Genomic DNA, 27,845 nt, shown 5'->3' on the forward strand with positions numbered 1-27,845 from the left:
TGTTAAAATGGAAATTGTCCTTTGAAAATTACATTTTGCTCTGATTCAGATGAATGTCATTGTCAGGCTCCAGCTGGTCATGCATTGGGGTGTAATAAAGAGCTGCTCTGTCTGTGCTGAGGTCACCTGAGCCTCATAAGGATGTCACACCGACGTGAGCCTGCCCCCGCAGCAGGGAGCGGCAGACATCGCACAGGGGGAGAATATCTCCAGGGCGACAATTAGCTTCAGACACAGTGCCCTTTCTAAATAGAGAAACGGTTTCCTACGCTGTACCTGACCCCACAACCCCTTCGGCCACGAATCCAGCGCAATGACTGCTGCTACCACCCCCATAAACAAATTAAATGTGTAAAGAAAGGGAAAAGGGTGAATGGGAACTTCCTCGGCAATAATATGCTGTTGTATGGCTATATAATTACAACAAACCTAATTTCTTCTCAGGAACTTCTTTCATTCTCACTGTTAATGGTGCAAAACTGTGCATTTAAATTCATTTCCCAGAAGAAGGACTGTTAGGAAAGGAGAGATTAATCATTTTCCCAAAGGCTTTGTGTCAGCATGTCAGTCTCAACACACATAATGCGCCACGCTACATAGTGAATTTAGTGTCAGAATTTCAGAACTTTAATGTGTTTTGTGAACCGCATAACACAATTTAGAGGGCGGCATGGATGGTGCAGTGGGTAGCACTGCCGCCTCACAGCAAGGAGGCCCTGGGTTCGAATCCCCGTCGGCTGGGGCCTCTCTGTGCGGAGTTTGCATGTTCTCCCCGTGTCTGCGTGGGTTTCCTCCGGGTACTCCGGTTTCCTCCCACAGTCCAAAGACATGCAGGTTAGGCTGATTGGAGAGTCTAAATTGCCCATAGGTATGAGTGTGTGAGTGAATGGTGTGTGTGTGCCCTGCGATGGACTGGCGACCTGTCCAGGGTGTATTCCTGCCTTTCGCCCAATGTATGCTGGGATAGGCTCCAGCCCCCCTGCGACCCTGTTCAGGATAAGCGGGTTAAGATAATGGATGGATGGATGGATGGATGGATGGATAACACAATTTACATGTGTCTGTGTTTACTGCATTGTGAGTACCTATATATAAACCTTGTTTAGTGAAGTGGGATCCTCTGGTCTGGTAAACACCCTAGGCTAAGCTTCTGTTTGCTTGTTCATTAGGGACTGAAGTAGGCATCGATTGCCTTCAAATGGAGTGCAAATTAATCTGCAGTTGGAACTCTGGCAACATGTCATGTCTATGCTGCTAATTGGTTCTCTGGAGGTGTCTGGAGTATTGAAATCTCACAGGCACTAGCCAAACGGTAGCTCGCAACCCCCCCGCCCCTTTCCACATTGCCCCTGAAGTGCAAAAGAGGTCATCTGGTTGACAGTACTGAGCTCTGTGAAATAGCGGGTCCCAAGCAAGGCTCTCATACCGGTTGCTATATTACAGAAAATATATTATTCTATATAGAACAAAACAGTGTTAAAGGACATTTCTTAGTCATGTAATCAAGTGATTAAAAAGACACGGCACTGTCAGTCCCTTACAGAATCAAAATGGACCACATGAGCACAGTGCCTACCCCCCGACACCCCAGGTTATTGTATATTCAGGGACAATGGCCTTGTCATCGTCTCACATTCCAAGACGGATCCCAGCAGCAGTGCAATGCAGCCATTAGCACTTGAAATGAAGATGAACTGCGGTTTTCTCTCCAGAGTCTCTGCCTGTTTGCCGTCATTAATTCCACCGCACCGTTACACGAAGCAAGCTGGAGACAGCAAGAACCAATCATATTTCACACCAAGAAGCAGTCTCTAGTCCCTTTAAGCCAATAAAGAAAGGCCAAAAAACTTGTTTAAGTTTCTGGGCCAGAATAACGAACATTACATAACTGCCCCCCACCCCACCGAGATGAGAAGGGTCTTTCTCATCTCAGCTGTGATCTGATGTGGTCTGATCTGATATTCTCACCGAGGTGAAAGATGGCTATGAAACAGTGTTGAAGGAAGGCTCCGGGTGATTCATAGGATATGGCGCTTTGGGGGTTATGACCCCGGGCACGGCAAGGATCTGTCAAAAAGTGTCCCCTACGGGCTGATATAGGCTCCTCCCTTTCAGAAGTGAGTGTGAAATTCTACACCACTTGATTAGGGTGAGTAACGTGGCAGTCCATCCTCAAAGCCTACCGCAGTACAACCCCCCCACCCCTGCCATGCTGTCCTTACACCACTAGCTACATTTACTCACTATTTAGTTTGAGCAGGAGCATGTGCACTGATTCCAAACATACAGTCACTGTTTCCTGTCACATGATTCTATGTCCAGTCAGCCAATGTGATGCCATTTTTTGTAAGTTATCCAGTATAGTGCACCTCAATGAATCTCACTAATATTGCAGGAAATGATAGATGGCATATGTACAAGCAAGGTATGCACAGGCGACCAAAGGGCAAACACCAGTGTAGACTTTTGTGTCCTCCACAGACACAAGCCTGGCAACACGTTAAGTTTCCTGTGACAGTGACGTATGGCTGCTGCGAGCACCTCGCCACAGCAAATGGGAACTTTCCCAACTGGAGCGTACACATGGGGCGGCTGACCTCATATTGGGCGAAATAAACCTGGTTCAGTCAGATGTGAACACGCGAGACGTTACTGTGGAAACGGCCATCCGGTAAAACTGGAACCGGATTGCGCTGGCTTGGAAAGGCGGCATCGTCTTAACAACGCTGCATTGGCTTTGGCCTTAATGTGCTGTTCTTCTGAGTGGAGGGGGCAGAGCCACTCATGCCCCCTTGGGCTAGGCTTACCCATGCAAAGTGCCATTCATCAGCACGCATCACACACCGCACACACGCTTAAGTTTACACACCAGCAGGCACTTAGCAGAGCCTGTCTGCATTTACATTTGAGTGCACGGCTTTAAAATGGCTGACAAAAGGTGCCGGAGTTCATCCAGCTTCATCTCAGCTGCAGGCCGGCGCAAACAACCTTTTTCCTGTTTTTCATGCTTGAGAAGTTCAGGTTTGCGAGTAAGCAGGACACTTGCAGGCAGTGTCATTAAAAGGGTCGATAATATGCATTAGCAGGTACAGCAAAAATGGCTGACCTATAAGCTAAGCTAGTATTTACTTTTTAGTGTCATAAGTGCTTTTAGTTGATGGTGCTAGGTTTTCATGTAGGTGTGCATGTAGGAGTATGTTTGATCTATGGAACATGCTATCTTTACCAAAACAGGGTTCTTGAGTATCTCCTTGGGTGTTGTTGTAGGGGGTGTTTTATCTCAGCTAAGAGACTATCTTCTCTGTTTGGTTTAGACAACCATCTGTTTGTGGACACCTGGCTATCCTAATGAAGCTCAATGCTAGAGTCAGGGCGGAGCTTGATGAAGAAGCACAATCATTGGTCCAATGTAGAAGGGCCATGGCCAATGAAATCGAGGCTTTTCAGGCACAGGCAAATAATAGATGAATGTGTGAAGCAAGGTGCAATCAAAACCGAACATTGCATTCTCAGATGACATACTTGTAGAAACATCATTTCAAATAATAGGATATTCATCATATTTACTGATACCAATTTATAGCCAGATGTCAAATTTCTCATGTCAGAAATAACCCCACTCCAAACCCAGAATGATTATGAGGCCCAAATGAATTGCTGACAAATGAGCCAGACATCATATGATGGTGCCCTAATGCAAAGAGGCACTAATTAATTTATTTGTGCATTTCAAGACTAGATAGATAATGCAGCCTTTTGTTCTGCTACCTATACCCCAGGGGTAGAATAATCATGTGTTCAGGGCCTAAAGCAGGGATTGAGTTGAAAGATGAAAGATGAGTAACACTCGCTCAGATGGTGACAGCCATTAGCAAACACAAATGACCTTATGCACAAAAACTCTAAGTGTGACCTTCTCATTGCCGTCTGGCCAAATGGTGTTATATGCGAAATAGGAGAAAAATGTTGAAAGTCATATTTGACACAAGTGAGTTAGGATCAGAGGGTTCAGTCAAGAGTTGAGTCACTTTTTAAAAATGGAGGGAAGCAGGGAACCTGCTGAGGTCAGCGCTCTTACAGGGATCTGCCATGTTCATGCACGCTTTACACTTCATATGTCAGCCATAACATTTTGTTGTACATTTAATTCCTGTTTTAATGTTAATGTTTAATTTAATGTTTTAAAGGTCAATGGTGTGTATGTGTGTATTAATCCACATGTCTGTGTGTTGCTATTAATTCACAGTGTGTGTGTCTGTGTCTGTGTGTATGCACATCCGTGGTCACTGTGGTCTCACAGGCATAGGGACTTGAGACTTTCTGTACTGGTTTAGATGAAACATTGTCAAGCATCCTCAAGGAGGATAAGATAATTATCATAGGAGGCATCAAATCCATGGCCAGTCCACAAACTTTGGAGGGACATCATTGGAAAGATCTGCACTGCATATTGCACTGGCAACATCAACTCCAACAAAGTCCTTCTGACAAAATGTGCTGAATATGACCTCCCCACCGCTAACACTCTCTTCCACCAGAAAAATAAACTGATGGCATCCTTGATTTCACCCTGGTCCAAACAGTGGCATTGATTTATTGTTAGGATCGTTGTGATGCAAATGTAACGAGGGACATGACTGTTCCAGACAACTCCTGGATAGACCATTGCTTTATCCACTCAACGATGTCCATCTTTAGAGCTCCCAGCTGCACCTTCCGGCCTCCATAGGCTATTGAAGAACACATGGGGCTGGCTCAAGTCAAGTTTTCAATGCATGCACTTGGGCAGAAAATGTGAGGACTATTTTGATAAGAAAAACATGGAAACAATGCTCCTGTCCAAAATAAAGAAAGCCTTTTTTGCCTGGCAAAATCACAACAGGATTGGCTCGCTCCAGAGCTAAGGCTGATGTCCAGTGTAGGGTGAGAGAGCTCCATAAGTCATGCTGGACAAGAAATGCCAAGGAAATTCAGAGGCTGCTAGAGTGCCACCAAGGCAGTGCTTGGTCCAACCTACCATGGCGGCCAAAACCCCCTGTGCTCTAAGGATGGGCAATAGTTGCTGACAAATGAGGCAATCAACACCAGATGGAGAGAGCAGTTCCAAGATCTACTCGATCAGAGCAGCATTGCTGATCATCAACTGAGCACAGTGAGAGGTAGAACAGGTGAACCTCCCAGTGTGACATAGGTTTAAGATGCCATCAGAAGCCAAAGAAACAAAATGGTTGCCAGAACAGACAGGATCCCAGCAGAGATCGTAATGGGAGGTGGATCAGAGCTCCCCCACCACATTCATGCCTTGCAGTTGAACCTCTGGGTGAAGGAAGGACTGCCCACAGAGCTTGGGGATGCTCTGATCATAGCTGTCTTCAAAAGAGAAGATCAGGCAGTTTACGGCATCTCCCTCCTGTGAACAACAGGCAATTGTTGCACAGGTGCACAAGTATTTGCACAGATCCTTGCCAAGGTGAGCGAGCCCATGGTGGGCATCCATCCATCCATCCATTATCCTAACCCGCTTATCCTGAACAGGGTCGCAGGGGGGCTGGAGCCTATTGGGCGAAAGGCAGGAATACACCTTGGACAGGTCAGTCCATCGCAGGGCACACACACCATTCACTCACACACTCATACCCACAGGCAATTTAGACTCTCCAATCAGCCTAACCTGCATGTATTTGGACTGTGGGGGGAAACCGGAGTACCCGGAGGAAGCCACGTGAACACGGGGAGAACATGCAAACTCCGCACAGAGAGGCCCCGGCCGACAGGGATTCAAACCCAGGACCTCCTTGCTGTGAGGCGGCAGTGCTACCCACTGCGCCATCTGTGCTGCCCCACCCATGCTGGGTAATAAACACAAAATCAGAACAAATCTGAAGAAACTCAACATCACATCCAACAACTGGGAAAGATTTACACTCAATAAGCATGCCTGGAGGAAATCTGTTCACAAAGAAGCTGCCCTATATGAACAGGATCTCTTTGCCCTAGAGCAGTGCTATTCAACTCCACGTCCTGTGGGCCGCATTTTCTGCAGGCATTTGCTTCAACCGTGCTCTACACTACCTGATTTCACTAATTTGCTTATTATCTGAACCAAGCAGGTGAAATAATGAGTGAAATCATGTGGTGTAGCGTACAGTCAGAGCAAATACCTGCAGAGTAGTGCTACCCTAGAGGACAAGTGGCAGCAAGTAAGGAGAGACTGATCAGCAGACAGGCCCAACCACCACCAAAACCTCCACCACTAACCCCTGCACTAAAATAAAAATATGTGATTCCCGGGAAGACCCTCTACAGCCTCTATATGAAAACCCAGAGATAGACAACCCAATCATACTCGACTCAAGTGATTGCCAGTGGTGATGTACATAATGTTACATTACATTACATTATTGGCATTTGGCAGACGCTCTTATCCAGAGCGACATACAGTTGATTAGACTAAGCGGGAGACAGTCCTCCCCTGGAGCAATGCAGGGTTAAGGGCCTTGCTCAAGGGCACAATGGCTGTGCAGATCTTATTGTGGCTACACCGGGATTAGAACCACCGACCTTGTCGGTCCCAGTCATTTACCTTAACCACTACGCTACAGGCCACCCTATGTGTGTAATTCACATGTCTGTGCGTGTTTGCATGAGTGTATTAACTGACTGGGGCACAAATGAGTCTTGCTGGATTTGTGCATTAGTCCAAATGTCTGCATTTATACACATGAGATCCATCTGTGTGTGTATGTGTGAGAGAAAGAGAGTGTGAATGTGTTTTTATTAATCTGCACCTGTGTGTGTTATTCCGTAGACCTGTGTGTGTGTTTATTAATCCACCCACCTGTTTGTGTGTGTGTGTGTGTGTGTTTATTATTCCACCCACCTGGGGTATCTACAGTGGAGCTGTTCCCTGTAGTACATTTTCCTCCATCACAGAGGCAGCCACCGTGCTCTGAATAATTCCAAGGCAGAAAAATAAAATACCATTTGAAAAGAATGGCTGCCATCCATCTGGTGCAGTAATACCCAGCTCCCTGATATATCCCCACTCAGGGTGAGAGCCAAGCTTGCCAACCAAGGAGCACAACTTTCCTGTGGGAACAGCAGGCCACTGAGAAACAGGTTTAATAGTTCCCAACACAGTGTCTAAGGTGCCACCATGGTGGCGAAGGGGCACTTAAATTCCCCCAAGTGTGTCTTATGGCCCCACGCTCCTGCAGGCGACATCTCCCTCAAAGGTGCGTCCATTCTCCAAAAATCCTAAATGCGCCAGGTCAGATGGACCTGCAGCTCTGCTGGTATGATGGTGCTCACTGCAGACGAGACACCACTTTGATCAGGGCTTGTGTATAAATCCGTCTTTTTTTGGTCTCTGAAATCACAGCAGCAGACAATGAGTCATACAGAAGCAAGAGAAGAGGTGATTTCAGAGTCATTATCACCTGCTGAAAACAAATATTCTCTTCATCCCACTCTTTATAGCTGTAGCTCTCATAATCAAAAGCCATCGTGTTGTGCGGGGAAACCAGGATCAGCAATGTTGGCCTGATGGATAACTTTCCGCTCAGTCAACAGACAGCGAATGGTCCAATCATCCCAAATGGAAAACCACGCCAGTCCACTTTCTCAGAGAGAATTCAAAATTCAAAAGAATTTCTGTAACTATTACGGAAATGCATAAGCCACAAATATTTCAGCCACCCCAGAGCTACTGCCAATCAAATTAATCTCAGTTGTGTAACAGTGCGACTGAATACATTAAGAAACACATGTATCCTACTCAGCCACCAAAAGACTTAAATTGGGGTGATGCAAATGCAGGAGTGTTCAACAGACACAGAACTCTGTTCTATCATAGGGACTAAACAAGTAGACGACATCTGTTTTGAAAGGAGAAAGAAATAGTTTGCCCACTCACATGCCCCGATTCAGGTGCGTCTAACTGCCTGCTGGTTCCCAGACATGATGTGTATTGAAGTGGTCTCAGTGCATGTGTTAATGGAAATTGGGGGCCTGTGGGTGTGGGGGGGAGGGTGCTGAGCAATGTGCTGAATTTAATTCCATGTTATGTCAGCTATTTCTGGTCCTGCACCTCTTCTGTAGTTTACTTTATCACAATATCAGCCAAAAATATTATCCAGATAATATTTTATTTCTCTTCTGAGAGGTATGCTTATATCCACAAGAACAGTCTATAATACATTTCCCAACAGTATTACAGCAATGAAATATCAACAGCAAAATCAAGGTGCTGGTCTTCATTTGCCTGTGCATTGTCTCCCTGTCTGTTATTCTGAATACATCTGTGCACTTTTTGCACATCAAATCTTTTCTGTAATAATTTGGTCTCACACCAAATTATTGCATTAGGTATGCTAGTTTGATTACCTGTTCTCCTTATATACATTACACTAGAAGACCAACTTGAGATTTTTGCAGGTACAAATGTTTTGTGGGTTTGTTAACTGTAATTGGCAATTCATTAATTGTACATTCTTACCAAAACAAAAGAGCATCACAATGGGGAAGATAGCATCAAACTGAAATAGCATTTATGAGTTCTTAACCATAATTCTTTGCTATGTGACATTTAGCAGTAATTAAAAACCCCCATAAATGACACCAGATGAATAATCTAGATGGACGAATGAATGTTGCAGCGGCCAACAGGCATTTCAGGATGATGTATACACTCTCTGAGTTGTTAGGCAGCCTGGATCCAGCCGTTCTATTTATAAACCATACTGTAATATTCATGACATCCATCGGAGTCTAAGCAGATTTGAGCAGTGATTCAGGTAGGCCCTGGACGGCAACTTCAGGCCCTCTGTCACATAACTCCATTTCAGCTGCGTCCCGAAGGCCCATCCCATAGAGCATTTCATATTCAATAACATAGTGGAGCAGCGTTTTATCAGGGATCCAGTGGGAGAAGTAAAGGCAGAAGAAAGAAAGGTTGCTGGAAATGGAGTGGCTGGACCACTGTTCCTTATTACACATATTTTTTGAAAGGAGGTTTTGGAGAGGGTTTCAGATTAGATTGTCAATACCTAAGATTGAAAGGCATGTTACCATCACATTAATATGGAGTCTGCACAGAGGTCGCATGTGAATCACGTGTCTCAGCCACACTCTCCTGTCAAGACTTCTAGACTTTTATGCTTCAGACTTTCTAGACTCATCGACTTGAATGGGCTGTTAAGGCCTAATGAGAGCTTATTGAATAGATAGAAGGAAACACAGAAAGTAACAGGGTAGAAGCACAAAGAAATCTGTGTGAAAAATCTTATCTACAAGTATGCCCCCATGGACATATTTCCAGGGGAAATAAATTATATCCAGAACTTAGGCAGATCCAGATAAATGAAATCACAGCAGAACATAGTCAAACAGGCACCCACCGAATAACCTAACCTCCCCCAACCCCCAGTACCCATCCTCAGAATACTATATCAGCAGTATTGACTAGAGGATCCACTTTTTCTTTAGCTTTTATATAAAGACAGTAGAGGTCCCCAGAAGGCTAGGCTACAGTATATCACAGCAATAATAACGGGGGCATGGACAAATGTCAGCATCAAATCTCAGTCCTGCAGCACTGCATTTTAATCAGCCTGCATGTAAATTAGCTCACTGTTTGAATACCGATAGCTCACTTGGTTTAGCATGTGTGATACCTCTGAACATTGTCACTTTGTCATCTGTTGTCCTTTGCAGAAATGGCACAGCATTACCAATATAATTTGATTACTATTTCGATTAAAATGACCCGTACAATACTTTAGCAAGGTTAGAACAGAAGTGCTGGCCATGGTACACATGGCAGAGGTGACCCTGGTATTAAGGCTTTATTAACTTTACGTTGTGTAATTCAGTTTTCACTCAGCCTGAAGTAACCATTCCACTGGTATCACTGAATTTTCAGCTCATTTTTTGGAACATTTGCCCCTTTTCATTAAATCGCAACGGTATTCTTCATCTTGTTCTTGGTTCACCACTGATTTATTACTTCATCAAAAAATGGCAAAAAGACAGCCAGGGGGCCTGCATATTATATTAGAGTTCCGTCTCAACTGCGAAATGCTTTGACACTTTGACAAATCTAATTAAAAACATAAATGCACTTATTGTGAATTCAGTCCAAACAGTGTAATATCCAAACCCGAGAGCCAAAAGGCATCTGAACACAGTTATTTGAAAATTATGCATATATATAACTGGTAGGTACAATCACAGCTGACTGCATTCTTGAAAAATTAACGTTGAATCAGAAAAAGGCTATTGTGGGGAAAAAAGGGATTCTATAAAATGTAAAAGACGACTAAGACTGCTTGAAGACTAATGTCGCTCACTCATAGGAGATCATCCATTACATTACATTATTGGCATTTGGCAGATGCTCTTATCCAGAGTGATGTACAGTTGATTAGACTAAGCAGGAGACAATCCTCCCCTGGAGCAATGCAGGGTTAATGGCCTTGCTCAAGGGCCCAACGGCTGTGCGGATCCTATTGTGGCTACACCGGGATTAGAACCACCGACCTTGTGGGTCCCAGTCATTTACCTTAACTTCTGCGCTACAGGCCGCCCCATCAGGCGGTAACTTCCACATTCAGAGAGGTGTGTATGGCCTTTCTGCCATTTCTGATTAATGAATTAAAAACTATCTGAGTAGCACCATGGAACAGGATAGGTTGATGGATTGGCCATATTGTCAATAGAGAATGAACGAGCTAGAAAGTTGGACCTAAGACATACTGTCTGTATTGTGGATGACTTTCTTGGTGCATTGCTCATTGAATGCCCTTTAAGGAGTGGTGAGAAAGAATGATTATTACATTTAACTGGTGTTTCGGTTGCATCGAGTCCGCCTTGCCATTGCTTTGGCTATTTTTGGGTAATTAATGAGCTGCATTAATAATTTTGCTGATTTTACTGGCTGCGCTGCCAGTGTTTTATGGGCTACAGATCCGTTATTAGGCCTACATTCAAATGACCCAGCCTGAACCTGTTTTTCCACACAAGCTCAGAAACGAGTGCTGTCAATGTTCCTGAACTGCGCTGCAATTTCCCAATTTAGCCTAACATGGATACAGTCCAGGTCACTGTTGTTAATTTGTGTTGGGTGTATGCCATGTGTGCTTGCTGTTATGTCGTGTGCATGGGATTGTATAGGCTGTGGGCTAAATATACAGTAGCTGTATGGTTTAGTGAATGGGGCATTGGGGAGGGGGGCCCATAGTCCATTTTTGCCCCAGGGCCCAGTGTACACTTGTTCCACCCCTGGTGTGCACATTACATTACATTACATTACATTACATTATAGGCATTTGGCAGACGCTCTTATTCAGAGCGATGTACAGTTGATTAGACTAAGCAGGAGACAATCCTCCCCTGGAGCAATGCAGGGCCTTGCTCAAGGGCCCAACGGCTGTGTGGATCTTATTGTGGCGACCTTGTGTGTCCCAGTCATTACTACGCTACAGGCCGCCCCACATTCCACCAGTCCTAACACCTGCATCTATGAGACACATACGCCAGCTTTACAGCACCACAGCAGCCAATTAGCTACAAAATGCCGACATACTAACCAAGTGCAAAAGGTGATGTCTGAAGGTAGAGGTCATTTTCCCAATTGAGACAGTGAGCAAGTTCTGCATGTCAACGGCAAAGTGGGAACTTGTGTGGGCGAACAAGCAGGTGCACAAAGAGCTTAAAGAAGAAGGATTTATCAGACATAAACACAGCTGATGGAGCTTAAGACTGTGAATCAGGCTGCCTTGCCAAATAGAGACAACCATGTTATAATTCAGGAGTCGCACCCACCCCTCCAAAGGGCTCTGTTGGTGAGCGCAGAGCAGTAAACAAAAAATCCCCAGAAAATGACTCCTGCAGCTATTCCGCCAGCTTGCTTGGCAGTGAACTCGGCTCAAACACAATCAACCGACAGCTGTGTTTTTGTTAAAAAGCTTGGGGATTGGGGAAAATAGTCTTTTACTCCAAATTAGGTTTTCTATGAAGGCGTCCATGTTTGTATCATAAGACTGAAAATTGGGCCGTTCTCCCGGAGATGAACACCTTGAGTCAGGTAGGATCCCGCTGAGTTTTTCTTATGTTCTAGGAAACATTTGACCATTGTCCCATTGTTTGTAACTCACACAGAGTTATACAGACTCAGGCTTTCTGCTTTTCCTTGTGTTATCAGTGTGTTTTCGTTTACATCACATCTGTATCACATACAGTATATTTCAAAACTGCTGTTTTTTAAATGTTGAGATGAATGAATATGCACAATTCCATTTATAACTACTATTGCTTGTGATATTGCTGCCCAGATAGGGGAATATATAAAGCACTTATCTGACGGAGAAAATGCATCAGCAACTTACAGCTACAGTGTAACCTTTATTACGAAGCAAGAAGGAGGACGGATAGAGAAATGCACCTGGGAATAAAAGGCTGGATAAATGCAGGTAAAGGAAGGTCTGAATACAATGTTTGCCATTCAGAGAGTCGATACAGCCAGTACCATCATTCTGAGGGCAGGTCACTGTGGTGGAATATGTGTGTTTGATTTGAGCCTGATCCAATACTGCAGCCTCCCATAACTGCGTCCTGCGTGCCCTTGAGTTTTTACTCCCCCCGCCGCCTTCTTCCACCACACCTGAGGGAAGAGAACCTTTCCTTTCACGATTTTGAGGAAACTACACTGCTTTGCATCTCTGAAGACCCTGATCCCACAATCATTACAGCCACCAGAAAACATCAACTCTCTTTCAAAGTGGAAAAGAGAGAGAAATGTAAAGAGATACTTGTAAAGAGCTTCGAAGAGTAACGGAGATACCCTAGAAATTAGGACATTTTGATGTCATGGCATTAACTCTTGACATTTTAGGAACATTTCACAGTGGCTTCAGAAAGTATTCATACCCCTTCACTTTTTGCACACTTTATTGTGTTGTAATTGAATTTTACATTGATAAAATTTCCATTTTTGCCCATCAATCTATATCTACTCAATATCCTATAATGACAAAGTGACAACATGTTTTTATGAATTTTTCCAAATGTATTAAAAATCTAAAACTTAAATCTCTCATTTACAAATGTATTTAGATCCTTAATTCAGTGCTTTGTAGAAGCCCCTTTGGCAGCAATTAGAGCCTCAAGTCTTCTTGTGTAAGTCTCTACAAACTTTGCACACCTGGATTTGGATCCTCTCAAGCTCCGTCAGATTGGATGAGTAGCGTCTGTGAACTGCCATCTTCAGGTCTCTCCACTGATGTTCTATGGGGCTTAAGTCTGGGCTTTGGCTGGGCCACTCAGGGACAGTCAGGGACGTGTCCTGAAGCTAGTCCAGCATTGTCTTGGCTGTATGCTTCAGGTCATTGTCGTGCTGAAAGGTGAACCATCGCCCCTGCCTCAGGTTGCGTGCACTCTTGTGCAGGTTTTCTTCAAGGACCTCTCTGTATTTGGCTGCATTCATCCTTCCCTCAATTCTGACCAGTCTTCCTGCCCCTGCCACTGAGAAACACCCCCATAGCATGATGCTGCCACCACCATGCTTCAGTGTAGGTATGGCATTAGCCAGGTCATGAGTGCCTGGTGTTCGCCAGACATAGCGCTTGAAGATCTGCCCAAAAAGTTTTATTTTTGTTTCATCAGACCACAGAAGTTTTTCCCTCTTGCTCTCAAGAGTCCTTTAAATGCCATTTGGCAAACTCCAAGCGGGCTGTCATATGCCTTTTACGTAAGTGTGGCTTCCGTTTAGCCACTCTACCATAAAGGACTGATTGATAGAGTGCTGCTGAGATAGTGGTTCTTCCAGCAGGTTCTCCCATCTCTGCAGAGGACTTCTGAAGCTCTGTTAGAGTGATCATTGGGTTCCTGGTCGCCTCCCTGATCAAGGCCCTCCTTTCCCGGTTACTCAGTTTGGCCGGACAGGCAACTCTAGGAAGAGTCCTAGTGGTTCCAAACTTCTTCCATTTCAGAATTATTGTAGGCCATTTTTCTACTGGAAACACTAAAAACTTTAGAAATGTAATTTTCTACAGAGAGTTCCTTAGACTTCATGGCTTGGTTTTTGTCCTGACATGCAGTGTGAATTGTGGGACCTTATGTACACAGGTGTGTGCCTTTCTAAACTGTCCAATCGATTCAATTTGCCACAGTTGGACTCCAATCAAGTTCTGGACACATCTCAAGGATAATGGAAGCAGAATGTACCTGAACACAATTTGCAAAAAAGTCTAAAAATATGTTTTAACTTTGTCATGATGGGTTATTCAGTGTGGATTGGTAAATTGTATCCAATTAATAATAACAATAAATTGTGCAAAAAGTAAAGGGGTCTGAATATTTTCTGAAGCCACTGTATTTCAGAATATATTGGTTATACCTTGCAGAAATAGAGCGCCTGCCCATCTGTCTCCAAGTCACCATATTTGATTGGCCTACCAGGGACATGGGGATTGCACATTATTTCTCTCAAAGACAAGCTAACAGCACTCATTCCACAGCAAATATGAGCAGCCTGCCTTGTGCCTATGTGAATCATAGAAGACTGTCTTAATGCACTGGGTCTGAAGGCAGTGATGTGGTTCTTATATTGGACAGCTGGCAAGGCAGAAACGTTTGTTTTTGCTTTTTTCACTCTCTGCCTCACAACCAAGATCAGAGAGTCATCTAAACCACAGGAGCCTTCTAAAAGATTCAGAGCCCCAAACCAGCTCTGAAGGTCAGAGAACAACTGGCTGAGAAGGACTGTTTCCTGGACAAAATCAAATTTGGATATTCTTTTAACATTTTTCAGCTCCCATAATGGTCAAAACATAGCACTTTCAAGCATTTACCATGTGATACATCGTACCTATAAAATCTCATCTCACAAGAATATGAATGTTATTTGAGTGATTGCCAATTAACTTCTTCAACTTGAGCTCCATTTTGCATGTTAAAACCTGCCCTTCCCTGTAATTATCGGATCAAATTCTTATAAGAGCTTATATCCAGTTTTGTTTTGGAAACAGAATTTTGAAAAGCTGAACTATTAGGTTTTCGGAATCATTTTACAAGGACACAAAGAAAAAAAATTAAGAACCAGGTGGCTGATTACCATTTTTGGCAAAGCTACTTATTTTACATGTGTCATATTTTTCAATTTAATCTAACTACGAAACAAGAAATCTCTCCTCTCCATGGGAGCCATTTTTCAACATAATTTCTTTTTGATAAATTTAGCAACCAAAGGACTCACAAACATGTTCCTATCCATGAGTTCTGCCATAATTAAACCTGTAATGGGAACAAAAGGCAAGCCTGCTTAAACTACTTTAATATGCCACAGACAAAATGCATTACAATGCTACTGAATAGAGCCTGTGAATCCTGTTGCGGCAGTTTTGCGTCACATGCTCCCGAATCGCTCAAGGCCGGTGGTGATGCAGGGTACTCACTGAATGCGGCCACCGCGAGGATGAGCGTCACCACGATGGATACCCACGACACCCACAGTGCCTTCTTGCGGTAGCTCTGTGCTTCGTGAGGCTTCAGTCGCATGCTGCTCTCCAGGAGACCTGCCAAAAGCAATAAGGCCGCAGTTAATGTGAGCCATGCCGCACAGCACAAGACCCAGCATCACCACATTTCATATCAATCACCATCCCTCAGGCTGAAGCATAAGAATAAGACCCCAACCTTTACTGCATGACAATGAGCCTGAAATATATGAGATCCACAGCCAGGGGCTAAACTACTCTCAGTGAGCACCATGGCACAGCAAGAAGAACGAGTTTAAGCTTATTTATCAATCACGTCCTGTCAGGACACACTGTGGTTAACTGACGAAAAGCCAGAGCACTGCAGAGTGCTGGGAGCACGCAAAGGCCAAGACTTACAGCATATCAGACGTACCGCATTCTGCTGTGGGTCATCACCCAGCACGTAGACTTCCATTGAACAAAGCTTAGCCTCCATCGCAGCTTGCCACACATGACTAAAACTGTGAAGGGCTTTGCCGTTTATATACACGGCTCTTCAACCAGGGTAATGACATCACCATTGGATCAGTGCAAGGGACATACTGCTTAAACAAAGTGTCTTTTCTCCTCTCCATTCCACCCCTTGATTAGGGATGGGAAACTGCCCTCATGTAACTGAAGATTCTGTCATGTGAGTGACTGCAAATGTTCAATTTTATGGCAAGCAACATTAGTGACGTTTGGCCTGCTAAGCCCAAACCCCCTACATGTGCTCACACTGAAAAGCACTTATCCATCCCCTCCTCCTCTTTCTGAGGTTGATCTCAGATCAGGCTCACAGGTTGCTTAGGAGGAATAGAAACCTTTTTTTCATACGCAAATTGTAAGTCACTCTGGATAACAGCATCAACTAAATGTTTAAAACGTAAATGTCTCCACTGTTTTGCTCTCCTGTTAAGACTGAGATCATTGTAGCTAAATAGAGCTTTCTAGACTGCAATTTCCATCTCTGTACTAAGACACAGGGGTCTTGCGTGTTTTCTGTTATGGATCAGGGGTGAAGGCACTTTCTCTAACACACTGATCCCATGACATCAGAAAGAAGGGTCCAGATATTTGACTTGTTGTCACATCTCTCTTTATCAACATATTTATGAGGAATGAGGGTTGTTAGAACAAATACTGTATATATCATAAAGGCCATTATGGTTGTGTTTCTTTCTGGAATTTCCTTCAAGCTTGTTCATTTGGGAGAAAGATTACATTATTAAACCCAAGCAGACTACAGACTCATACTATACCACATATTTCACTGCATGCAGATGGCATCCTTCTTTATCTGTGCCCTTAAATTAATTTCTCAGGTGATGAAATAGTTTAAGAAATGTACCTTGGGCATAAAACCAGTTTCTCCCCCAGTTCCAGTAACATGTGCTGACTTCATATATTAAAATTAAGTGAGTAATAAATTGGCATTCACATTTATCCAGAGTACTATCGTTACAAGAAATATATCTTCATCACTTGACCATAACAAACAAGAAGTATTTATTTAGCTAAAAGGCCACCTTTGAATTTTACCTCTGTAATGAGATAGATACAAGGATAGATATATACATAGACAGATAGATAGATAGATAGATAGATAGATAGATAGATAGATAGATAGATAGATAAATAGATAGATAGAGAGTTCAGTTTACAGTACAGAAAAATAATCTGACTGATCTGACATTTTTCTTTTTCTCTCCTAGTCCAGCAAAATGTTCACATATTAAATTAGTCTAAGGCACAAGTCAGTTAAGTCTTCAGATCTTTAAAGATGTGTATGTCCCTTCAAAGATACAACATGATTGACTTTTCTTTAACAAATAAATTAAGCCTGTGAATTCCTCTGGAAGGACCTGCATGTTTTACATTTGAATTGAGATTTAAATCTAATTTCCTTGGTCAATGTCGAGGTTGCACAAGATTGTACTTTTGTACTGTTTTGCTTTGATGTCTTCCACCCACAAAAATAATGCAGAATTTTGAGCCCAACTTATAGGATTCACATCTGAAGTTTCCACCTCACTATCACACACACACACACACACACACACAAAGCATGCTACCCCTCTTTCTATAGACTGAACATTCCAATTATATTTGATTCCAATCAAGAATTTTATTTAATTTTGACAAGAGTTCTGGTATATATCAGATATGTAAGCATGCAACCAATTTAAATCACTAATATGTAATATATAACACAAGAATTGGCCATGGGGGTAATTTCAGGTGATACAAGGTCATAATGTGATACTTTGGGTTGTGGAGTGCAAATCAAATCGCAAAGGATGAAAGGTATCCAACGTTAAAATATAGTTGGGGAAATATCCACCAATTAGTCTCCTATTAGACACTGGGAGTGAGGAAGGGCAATCATCACACCTCCATGGATATGTGCCTTCAGCCAAATCCAGCACTGACAATTGGAGTCATCAAAGCTGGTGTCTCAGCTCTCATTACTAGTAATGCCTGTTCAGAATTCATAGGCGTATTGAAGTTATTCAGCAGGGATTTGAAAGATTGCAAAGTCTTTTATCTTGGGGAGAAAGAGAGCCGGTTGGCGTGTGACTAAGGTACCACTGATCTCATACTTAAAATCTTTCTTCCTCAACTGCTTGGCTAGCTGTATCTGTCCTGGACATCATTAGTTTTGTAATGACTTTGTGAATTCCCTCCTGGAGAACTGCTTTGTCTCCCAAGGGTATCAATCAACATAGTTCCTGACTGTCTATCGAAAGTTTTATCATTGGTTGGCATAAAAATTTACATTTGATGGCAGGCACCTTTAAAACTACAATTTTACTGGAATTTTGGACAGAGTGATTTATGTTGCCTATGTGTGTTCTTTATTTAAATCAGTAATTATTTTTCAGTGTCTACTTTATGATAGCAGTTGAAGTAGTAGTTGGAGGAGGGGGCCTAACCAAGCATAACTGCCATAATCCTGCCTCAAAATCACTGCAAGGCAAAAAAGAAATATTGCCTCACACAGTTGGACACCGCCAGGTTTTCTCTAACCATCCACAGCGATAACTTCTATAGTCGCGTCCTGACTCACGTACGCATTGGCGCAAGAACGCAAGGAGACGCTCGTCCAGGGGAGTGGCCGGCGCACTCCCATTAGCTGTTTTATAACCTTTTGCCGGAACGATTCGGAGCGGCGCGACGAAGGAACGGTCTCAGGCTCAGCAGCTTGTCTTAAAGTAGCTATCACAGTAGACCATGTGGGAGAGAGACTGCTAATATCCGCGTAATATGCCGCGTGAAAAGACAATATGTTGCACGAAGCAATGAGGAATATGAACTGCTCTGTTGTAACCCCACACCGTTCATGTTGCATCTCTGGGCTGAGGTAGGAGTTACTTAAGAAGAAAAATAAATTCCGTTATGTCTGCAAGGACTCCTCTTTAACAGAGCGGAGAAAGTTTATTTGTATTGGCTGTTGGCTAATACAAAGTGTAAAATGACAACTCAGACCACTATTTGGCAAATTATGGGGATTTACTGTAAAACGTATTTTGTTAACAATCTGTGAATCCAGAGTCTGCAGCATATAATGCCGGCTGCAGAATTTTGTCAGGCTTCGAAAATATATTGTAGGCTATGACACGCGCACGCATCTTTACAAGACAGTTTTAAATGAGTGATATTGTATCCTCAGTATTCACAACACAGCATGTAACATCCGAAATGTTAAAGGTACACTGTTTAAAAGCAAAGTCTCAAATAAAAAGAGAACACTTCATAATTAAATTTAGTCTATACTTTTGTGCCTCAAACCCAGACCAAAAACTGTGTTGACAAACTTCCGTCTACTTTCTATGTTTATTCATTATGCATTTAATATGATACACAATAATTAAATGCGCCTTCATTATTGGCTAGCTCCATGAATAGCCTGTATTCGTGGGCACATGGCAACCGATTAAGATAAGCATAATTACTGGAACTGCGGTTGATGAATTATAAAGTATTTATTTTACCTTGGCCCTCAACGTTGTCGCTTATTTTCATCTCCTGGTCCATGGTGAAGGTGTCTCCTTGGTTTGCCGTTTTGGGTGAATGTTGTTCATTTGGAGGGACACACTGTCCGTTGCGAGCCGAGGGATCCACCACAGTGGGGTCTGGGACCGGGCAGGGGTCGGGAGCTGGAGAGTCGATCATTGCTATCAAGTTTCAATTCAAATTAGGCACTCGAATTATGTCACACGGAAGCGAGAAGTAGGCTAGAGTCATCCAGCGCACATATGCCCCCAGCGTTGTGTTAGCACAAAGCTAAGAAGTGTGCTAACAGATAATACGAGATAAACGCAATCTTCACTGCATCAGCAACGAACCCCCTGCCTCCCACCTCCTTTCCGACAGGAACTCTCTAACTAGAATTAGGAGGCTGCAGCAAGCAGGTTCTAATTGAAAATCCAGGTTCGTTAAACAGTCGCTTTGAGGTTGCACGAAATCTCTGCACATATCCCAGTAAGGCGCAAGGCTGCGAGGAACTGGCGAGACTTTTGGCGGCAGCACGTCTGCTTGGAGTGATTCTCTTTGGTCCGATGCATATGCAGTTCTCCCTCTCCGGGTGGCACAGCACACGACTGAACTATCGGCAGCGTCAATAGCAGCACTGGATAATATCGTTGCAATAAACATTCTAGGCTACAAATGATCTACATAAATGAGTCACTTCCATGGTTGCACACCATACAAATATCTCGTGTCCTTCATGTAATGCGAGGGGTGAGGCAAGTTAAGTATGGATATATCTGAAAGATTAAGCGCAAGTATATTTTGGCACTATAGCGTTTCCTCTCTTTTTCATCCAGAAATTGAGGGCTTTAGGAAAATGTAACCTCCACTCCAAAAATCTTTTTACTTGTCTTGTCTCTATGTAGGAACCATTGTTAGTTCTTTATGGAACTGTCTATCATATGGGTGAATTGTGAAAGCTCCCTGACAAAAAAAAAAGCTCAACAAAGAACCCTTGGACAACTATTATTTTATGGAATCACAGGGTTCCTTTTGGAACCATTTTTTTCTGAGAGTGTATTAGGCTATATCAGTGCACTTTGGACACCAACGAAAACATAAAATAATTAAAAATAGCTCAAACAAATAAAAAGCAGGCTATGTTGCGGGGAATATGATAGAAGCTACAGTAAACAACTAAATGTGTCAGTGAAATAAACTTGTCCTGTATAGCTAACCCATAAGCGTGGATCGCCGCTGTAAAAGTACGTCGGTCTTATTTCTGACAGTTGAACTGTATAATCTATCTTAGATACTTTTTAATAGTGTTATTAAATAGAATTTAACTGCCTACAAAATGTTTAATCAAAGTGATTCAGGACATTTAGGCGAGATATGTATCATGTGGTTTTATAGCCTATTGTGAATTATGATTAGTCATAATCTGATTAGTCATATAATATAGGCATATTCAACAAGGCTATGCTGCAGGCTATAGTTAGACGTTTAAGACGGTTTTCAACAGTCTACGTAGGCTATATCTGTAATTGGATATTGCATATTTATATCATGATTCGCCGTAAGATGTATTTTAGTGTGCAAAACATATACCACAAGTGTCCAATCGTTCCAAGAAGTAGGAAACATAACGTCATATAGCCACAAGTGGGCGACAGAAAAATAATGTTTTTTTTCAGTGCACTGACAGTTGGAATAGTAAAGTTTGCCTTCGTGTTATAAAAAAAAAATGTTAAGGCAATTTGCAGTTTGTTCACCGCTACAACCCTTCCTTTTCGACCTGTCATTGACAAGTGAATGCTGTTATTTTTTCTTAGTACGTTTTATTATCATTAGACCTATCATCATCATTATCATTAGAAACAGTTTAATTATTTAATTATTAGAAATTAGTTTTACTAGAACTGAGAAGAGTCGAGTGCAACAGCAGGTATCTGGGACAGTAGGAGGAAGTCTTCCCTCTGGACCAAATGGAAATCCAATGTTTCAGCACCACAGCGTTTTCAGCTTACCACTGCCACAGAAGATGTTGTGCTTTGGACGAGGTTCTGATCGTTAAAGACCCCATGACACTTCCTGAAAGAGTAGGGTTAATGCGCTCCCCTTCAACCAGTTTGTCATATTTAAGCCGACAACAAAATTATTTATAAAGCTTTTATTTTCACGCGAAGTTTTAGGGAACGTCCTAATATCCTGCAATTTCCACACGCGGCCTGCCTGCAAAGTAGTTTAAGCCATAGGCGAATATCGCTGAAAAGATTACACAATATTACACGGTAAAAATGTTGCATAGCTACACCGCTTGATAAAACATTATTAAAATTCATTATTTGGAATGTGTTCAATTTGTTAACAATTCGCCTCTCTCATTGGTTTAATCTGGTGGGCGTTCCAGGGGTGGAGAATCTCATGAAAATGTTTACCTGACCCGCGGACCAGACTCATTCCGCACCGCAAACTTAACTCTACAGAAACAAGTGAATGAATGACAATGAAGGTTGATATCCATTGTCATATTTTACCAAAGGAATGGCCCAATCTTAAAGAGGTAAGCTACTGTAAAGCGCAATGGTGATACTTGACAAGGGCGTTACATAAGCGACAGAAAATAATTTAGAATATCTTACTTTCAAACAGCAGTATTTGAGAAACGTGTAAAATGATCATAAATCGAGAATGAGAAGGCAATTATTTTCTGCAAACTCAGATTACTATGCAGGAACATTTACAATTTGCCACACGACTGAGTGCACAATGGCGTTTTATTATAAGAACAGCTCATTCACGTCTATGTCTACTTAATGACACTGTACGCTCCGGACACGATGGCCTTTTAGATACAAGTAAAACTAGTTTATATAGATAAAGGCTACGCAGTCTTTGCATTTAACCAAGTATTCGACCAGTTGAACAGGTGGCAGTTTGGCCACTCACAGAATACCATCTAAAATAGATGTCCTTTGACTTAAAAATACTTAATGACGTATGCACTACATATTCGATTAAATTGTGTATGCATATATTCATATATTTAGAAAAATGTAACCGAATATTTGATCAATGTCGAACGTCGGCACTTTTACAGTGAACCTTGTGTGCTTTCTTGTTAAATATTAATAGGAAGTGCCTAAAGCCTGGATGAGGATATGTGTGTGTCCAACCCTTTATACTTGACACTTCGTTTTATTGGCTGGTTTTAAATAGTCTATCATACTATCGGCTGTAACACCGGTGACCTGACCGATAATCTGCTCGTTTCCTAAACCTTTATTTTTGCGCTTGTCTCTGCGATTAAGGGCGTCAGCAAAATTAGTTCTGCTGACAGCAATTTGTAAATATTGTACTTTATTTCACAGAGATATGGATATGATGGATTCGTCCAACTGCATCATCACTGCGAAGTAAGAGTAATATTCCCATTTCAGAAATTGTGTTGCGAGATATTTCTGCATATTTCCATTACAATATGTATGTGATTAGCAGACATGCACATGAAGGGCAGAATATCTTTTCCCCATTCAAACAACTAGAAATGAACACTATTGAAGTGTAGCCTACAGCAACAGTGCCCTGCCTAGGTCTTGAGTCTGGAACCTTTCATGAACCAATAAAAATGGAAAATGTGATATTTGGTGATTAAGTAAAAAACACTGTTCCTTGACTCTTACACTTCCATTTAGTTTTATTGCATTTTTGTTTAAACATCTGGCTGGATCTTTCAGCAATAGACTGGATGACTACCATGAATAAAATGGCAACAGGAGGAGGCCAATGGGAAGGGAATCCAAGTATCAGGAGTGCTGTAGAGAGGGTGTTGGGCATGGTGTTTGGACATAGAAGTGGGTTACAGGGGGTTTTGAGGCCAGTCTCTTGGTAAAAAGGGAACAGTGATCCACGGCTGAATGTTACTCAGACAAAGTCAGTACCTGATCAACGCAGGTCGCCCAGGTGAGGGTGTCGAAAGACCTAAAACACCCAGTTGAGATGTATTTTTCCATCATACAAATGCTTCTTTGCTTTAAAAATGAAAGGTATTACCACTGATTAAACAGCTTTTTCACAACCTACCACATGCAGTACATGGATCCTTTAATGTAGTAGTGTGCTTTGATAATTTTGGAAGCAGAAATTCGATTTTTTCTTTTTTTTTTTTACTTGGACCTTTCGGTTCTTTGGCTGATTTACACTGCCCAAAAATCACCTTCTTAGCGCCCCCTGCTGTGACTGAGTGGGCAGCACAGGAAAAAATCTTGAGGACACCGGATGTCGGTTAGGAAGAGAAGGAGAGGAGAGAGGGTAGGAGTTGGCAGGATGGCGTGTGTGGCTCTGTGCCTGCTTGCACATACAAGCAGAATCATTCCTGACCAATGGACATTCGTCCTTGTGTTGCTCATGTGGTTTTTTGTCTGTTCTTTTCAACTATTCTTTCTGTCTGTGATTTTTCTCAGTAACGACCAGTGACTCAGGAAAACACAAGACAGAAATAATAAGGAGAAATAATTGCAGTGAAACAGCAAATAGTTGGGCATTTCTGTACCTGGCCATTGAACTAGTCACTGAGTAGCAGACCGATGCCCAGAACCCTGACCTTTTCCCCTTTCCAAACAGATTTCATATAGGACACTGACCCTACTGTACTCAGATCAAACAAAACTGTGCAAACAGCTGCACTCTTCTGAGAGATGTTCTTGTGTGCTGGGTGTGTGTGCATTTTACATGTATGTGTGGGTGGTTATATTTGCGCTTGAATGCAGACTTGCACGTGTGTGCAAATGTACAGTACCAGTTAAAAGTTTGAACACACCTTGCCCTTTTCTGATTAATGTTTTATTTCCTAAAACCTTAATTTAACTGTAAAAGAGCTTACATGAGTCCTTGAGAAATGCACTTTATCCAAGTTGATTTAGCTCCAAATGTCTGCAGACATAACAGTGTGTAAAGTTGACTGTTGGTCTCCCTGTTTTTGAAGGGGGAGGCCCAGATGCTAAAGGATGGAAAGGTGTTTCGGGTGATCCAGGAAAACTGCTGGGACCCTGTGGTCCGGATTCGGGAAATGGACAGATCAGGTGCCAGGCTTATCACATGTTCTCACCTCATCTCTTCTAATGATGTATTTTATGAAGGTGGTTTTCAGTTTTGTGAGCACAGAGATAAAGCTGTGGCTGGAGATATAAGATGACCAACGATGGCTTCTTGTTGTTTCAGGTGTGACGGTGCAGGCACTGTCCACAGTTCCTGTCATGTTCAACTACTGGGTAAGTATTATTGTGGAAAAGCACACTGTGCCATGATTTGGGCTGCTTGGCTGTGTGTTTGTGTATGTGTGTGGATGAGAGTGTGTGTGTGTGGTTGGGTGAGTGGCTGTGTGCACCCAATGGGCAGTGAATGACTGCAAACAGGTACACCAGAATCTTTTAACCTCTCTATCAGCCTGAAAACGTCAGGTACAATGCCAGCCGGGCACAAAATATGTGAATCAGGCTGATATGCAGTTATGCTAGTCCTTGACTATATCGGAAACTGGGCTTTGTTTGTACTTTGTGCTAATGAATCTGAAAAGCATAGCTTTCTACAAGCCCTGAGAAAGAGAACTGAAAGGTGAACTCAGAATAAGTATTTCACACCCCGTTAGCACATAAACGATCCAGGAACCCCTCTCTGTCGGAAAAGGCTAGGCCGGACGACACGCTGGACCTGTGTCGCATCCTGAACGACGACCTGGCGGCGACGGTGTGCAGGTTCCCCCGGCGCTTCGTGGGGCTGGGGACCCTGCCCATGCAGGCCCCGGACCTGGCCGTGCAGGAACTGCGACGCTGCACCACCGAGCTGGGGTTCCCCGGCGTGCAGATTGGATCCCACGTCAACGACTGGGACCTGAACTCCCCCGACCTGTACCCAGTCTATGCAGTGAGGAACGCACGGCACTCCCTATCACACACATGCTGGATTAACAAGGAGGGATTCGGTTATTTATATGTTTTACCCGGCAGGCTTTAGGGTAGACGAGTGCTACCATGGTTCTGTTTTTCACCCAGTTGTTCCAGTAACAACCTAATTAACCTATTATTATTATTGATGAATAATTGTCAAGTAGAAGAATATGTCTAATAGCTCCAAGGCCACAGATAAACAGACATTTCCCCAGTTTAAATTCTGTATTCAGATTGCAAACTGGAGTATCTTTTGTTTGAAGGGGATGGCAAAAACAAATGTAAATCATGAACCTTTATATCATCTTCTTAGGCTGCTGAAGAACTGGGCTGTTCGTTGTTTGTGCATCCGTGGGACATGCAGATTGATGGGAGGATGGCAAAATACTGGCTGCCGTGGCTGGTAGGTTAGTACAATCCTCATTCAAAAAGATGGGGAATGTAGAGGCTTCAAGTAGAGTGCAGCTGTTCTGTGTTTCATGGTGCATCACTGTGGCCTGAAACTGATGAAGGTTTCATCAGGGATGTTTATAAACCTCAACTCAGTGTCATTCACGTGTACAGTACCATACATCAAGACCAATCTCTATGACTGCAGAAAAAGTCATAATTTCTGGAACAGATAAATTCAGCTCATTGGGAACAGATCAACCAGTGGGAATTACATACACTGTTCAGCATTGACCAATCAGAAGTGGTTTTCTGTCCTCGGGAGTATTTAGTTGGAGGCAGCTCTCAAATCGTGGACAAATAAATAATGTTGAATATTTTCAATTAATAAATAACTAATAAACAGTAAATGGTTTTATCCTACCAGGGATGCCTTCAGAGACTACAACAGCTATTTGCTCGATGATATTTGGGGGAATCTTTGAGAAATTCCCCAAGCTGAAAGTCTGCTTTGCTCATGGAGGTAATGCATGGATTTCCTTGATTGAACAGAAAAAAAGGTAATCGATAACAGTTCAATAAGCTGTGCTGGCATTGTTTCTTTCTGTAAGAAAGTGTAAGAAGATGATGCAGATAACACATCATTACCTGTACCTTGTATGTTGCAAGGCTTGAGAAGAATCTCTCAATTGTCTCAGGTGGTTCCTTTCCATATACTGTGGGCCGGATAGAACATGGGTTTCAGGTCCGTCCAGATCTGTGTGCTGTGGACAATACGATAAACCCCAGGAAATACCTGGGTACCTTCTACACTGACTCTCTGGTCCATGACCCACACGCCCTCAAGCTACTGGTTGAAGTAATTGGGAAGGTACAGTAGTTTCATTCATTCTGATTCTGATAGTATAGATTTATCTTGGCTCTGTATATTAACAACACAAATTGTTTTATAGCAGAAGATGACCAACCTTTATTTAAGCATTTTCCAAACAGGATATCATCATTTTTATAAAATGTTGCCGAGCTGAGTATTTTTGTAATACTGTGTGAAGGACAAGATTATGTTGGGAACAGATTATCCATTTCCACTGGGGGAACTAGAGCCAGGATCACTTATCGAGTCAATGGATGACTTTGACAGCAATTTAAAGGTAAATGAGAACTTTATTTGTCTATAATTATAATTATAATTATCCTTGTAACAAACTTAAAATAGACTTCCCACTTTGATTAATGCAAGTCTGCCACAAGAAAAAAAGAAGATAAGTGTGGCCTCAAGTAGAATGCTAGAAATCTGAAATGTAAATAATAGTGAATAATAGTGTATGAAAATAATTGTATACCCTGCATTTGTGTGTATTTATTTCTGTTTTGTTTTTATTTCAGGATAAACTTCTTGCTGGCAATGCAATGGAATTTCTGGGTCTTAAACGGAGCAAGTTTGAATGACAACATATTTTGTGAAGGATTATGTGTTTGAGCATTTGCACATTTGTGATTTTAATAGTTTCCATTCGTAGAAGTGGGAAAGCTCAAACAATTTTACACATAAATAAAATGGATGTGAAAGACTGATGGTTTTAGCAAAACTTTAAATATCTTTATTTTGGCATCTGTGTTTTGTCTTTGTTAGAGAACATAATATGCTATGATTATCAGTTATTAAACCATTTTCCAAAGAGGAATTGTCTTCATTAACTCATGCCCACGGTTTTAAAATTCCTTCCATTTAAATAGTGTTTTAGTCAAAAACCTTACAAGCACCAAAAGGTAATCAAAACACCAGTACACCCAGCATCATCAGTAATGGTGTGGATTGTAGAGCAAAGGATTTTAGAAAATAATATCAGTGGAAGTTAATTATAATGGTAGACTGACCATTGTAATTAACCCCAGTGACCAGTGTTCTGACAGGTCACTGGAGAAAATTGTTCTTCTCTATGTGATAAGTGCTTTGGGAACTTTAATGCCCACGATGATGTCCACGGTGAGTTAGGCCTTTAAACCTCTCACCTGA

General features: G+C 42.4%; 2 protein-coding genes across 3 annotated transcripts in view; one reads left to right on the plus strand and one right to left on the minus strand.

Annotated features, from left to right (window-relative positions):
* Positions 1-20,003, minus strand: part of LOC133123732 (transmembrane protein 163a-like) — a 53,458-nt gene extending 33,455 nt beyond the window's left edge. Inside the window, exons 1-2 of the mRNA XM_061234232.1 lie at positions 19,511-20,003; positions 15,453-15,572 (exon numbers count right to left, since the gene is read on the minus strand). Of these exons, the coding sequence (XP_061090216.1) occupies positions 15,453-15,572; positions 19,511-19,691 (301 nt within the window). The 5' untranslated portion in view covers positions 19,692-20,003. The remainder of the gene's footprint in view (positions 1-15,452; positions 15,573-19,510) is intronic.
* A 1,956-nt stretch (positions 20,004-21,959) lies between these two features.
* Positions 21,960-27,507, plus strand: acmsd (aminocarboxymuconate semialdehyde decarboxylase). Of its 2 annotated transcripts, none has more exons than XR_009708329.1 (10): positions 21,960-22,056; positions 22,865-22,909; positions 24,478-24,574; positions 24,714-24,763; positions 25,179-25,415; positions 25,752-25,845; positions 26,256-26,351; positions 26,527-26,699; positions 26,903-26,979; positions 27,215-27,507. XR_009708329.1 is itself a non-coding variant. In XM_061235878.1 (10 exons), exons 1-10 carry the CDS (start codon positions 21,994-21,996, stop codon positions 27,275-27,277), a joined length of 1,017 nt encoding a protein of 338 aa, XP_061091862.1. In that variant the 5' UTR covers positions 21,960-21,993; the 3' UTR covers positions 27,278-27,507. The 2 variants fall into 2 exon arrangements, 1 of the variants encoding a protein (XP_061091862.1); XM_061235878.1 differs by having other exon boundaries at positions 26,881-26,979.
* The last annotated feature ends 338 nt before the right edge of the window (positions 27,508-27,845 follow it).

Source organism: Conger conger, chromosome 3, assembly GCF_963514075.1.
Source record: "Conger conger chromosome 3, fConCon1.1, whole genome shotgun sequence".
NCBI lineage: Eukaryota > Metazoa > Chordata > Actinopteri > Anguilliformes > Congridae > Conger > Conger conger.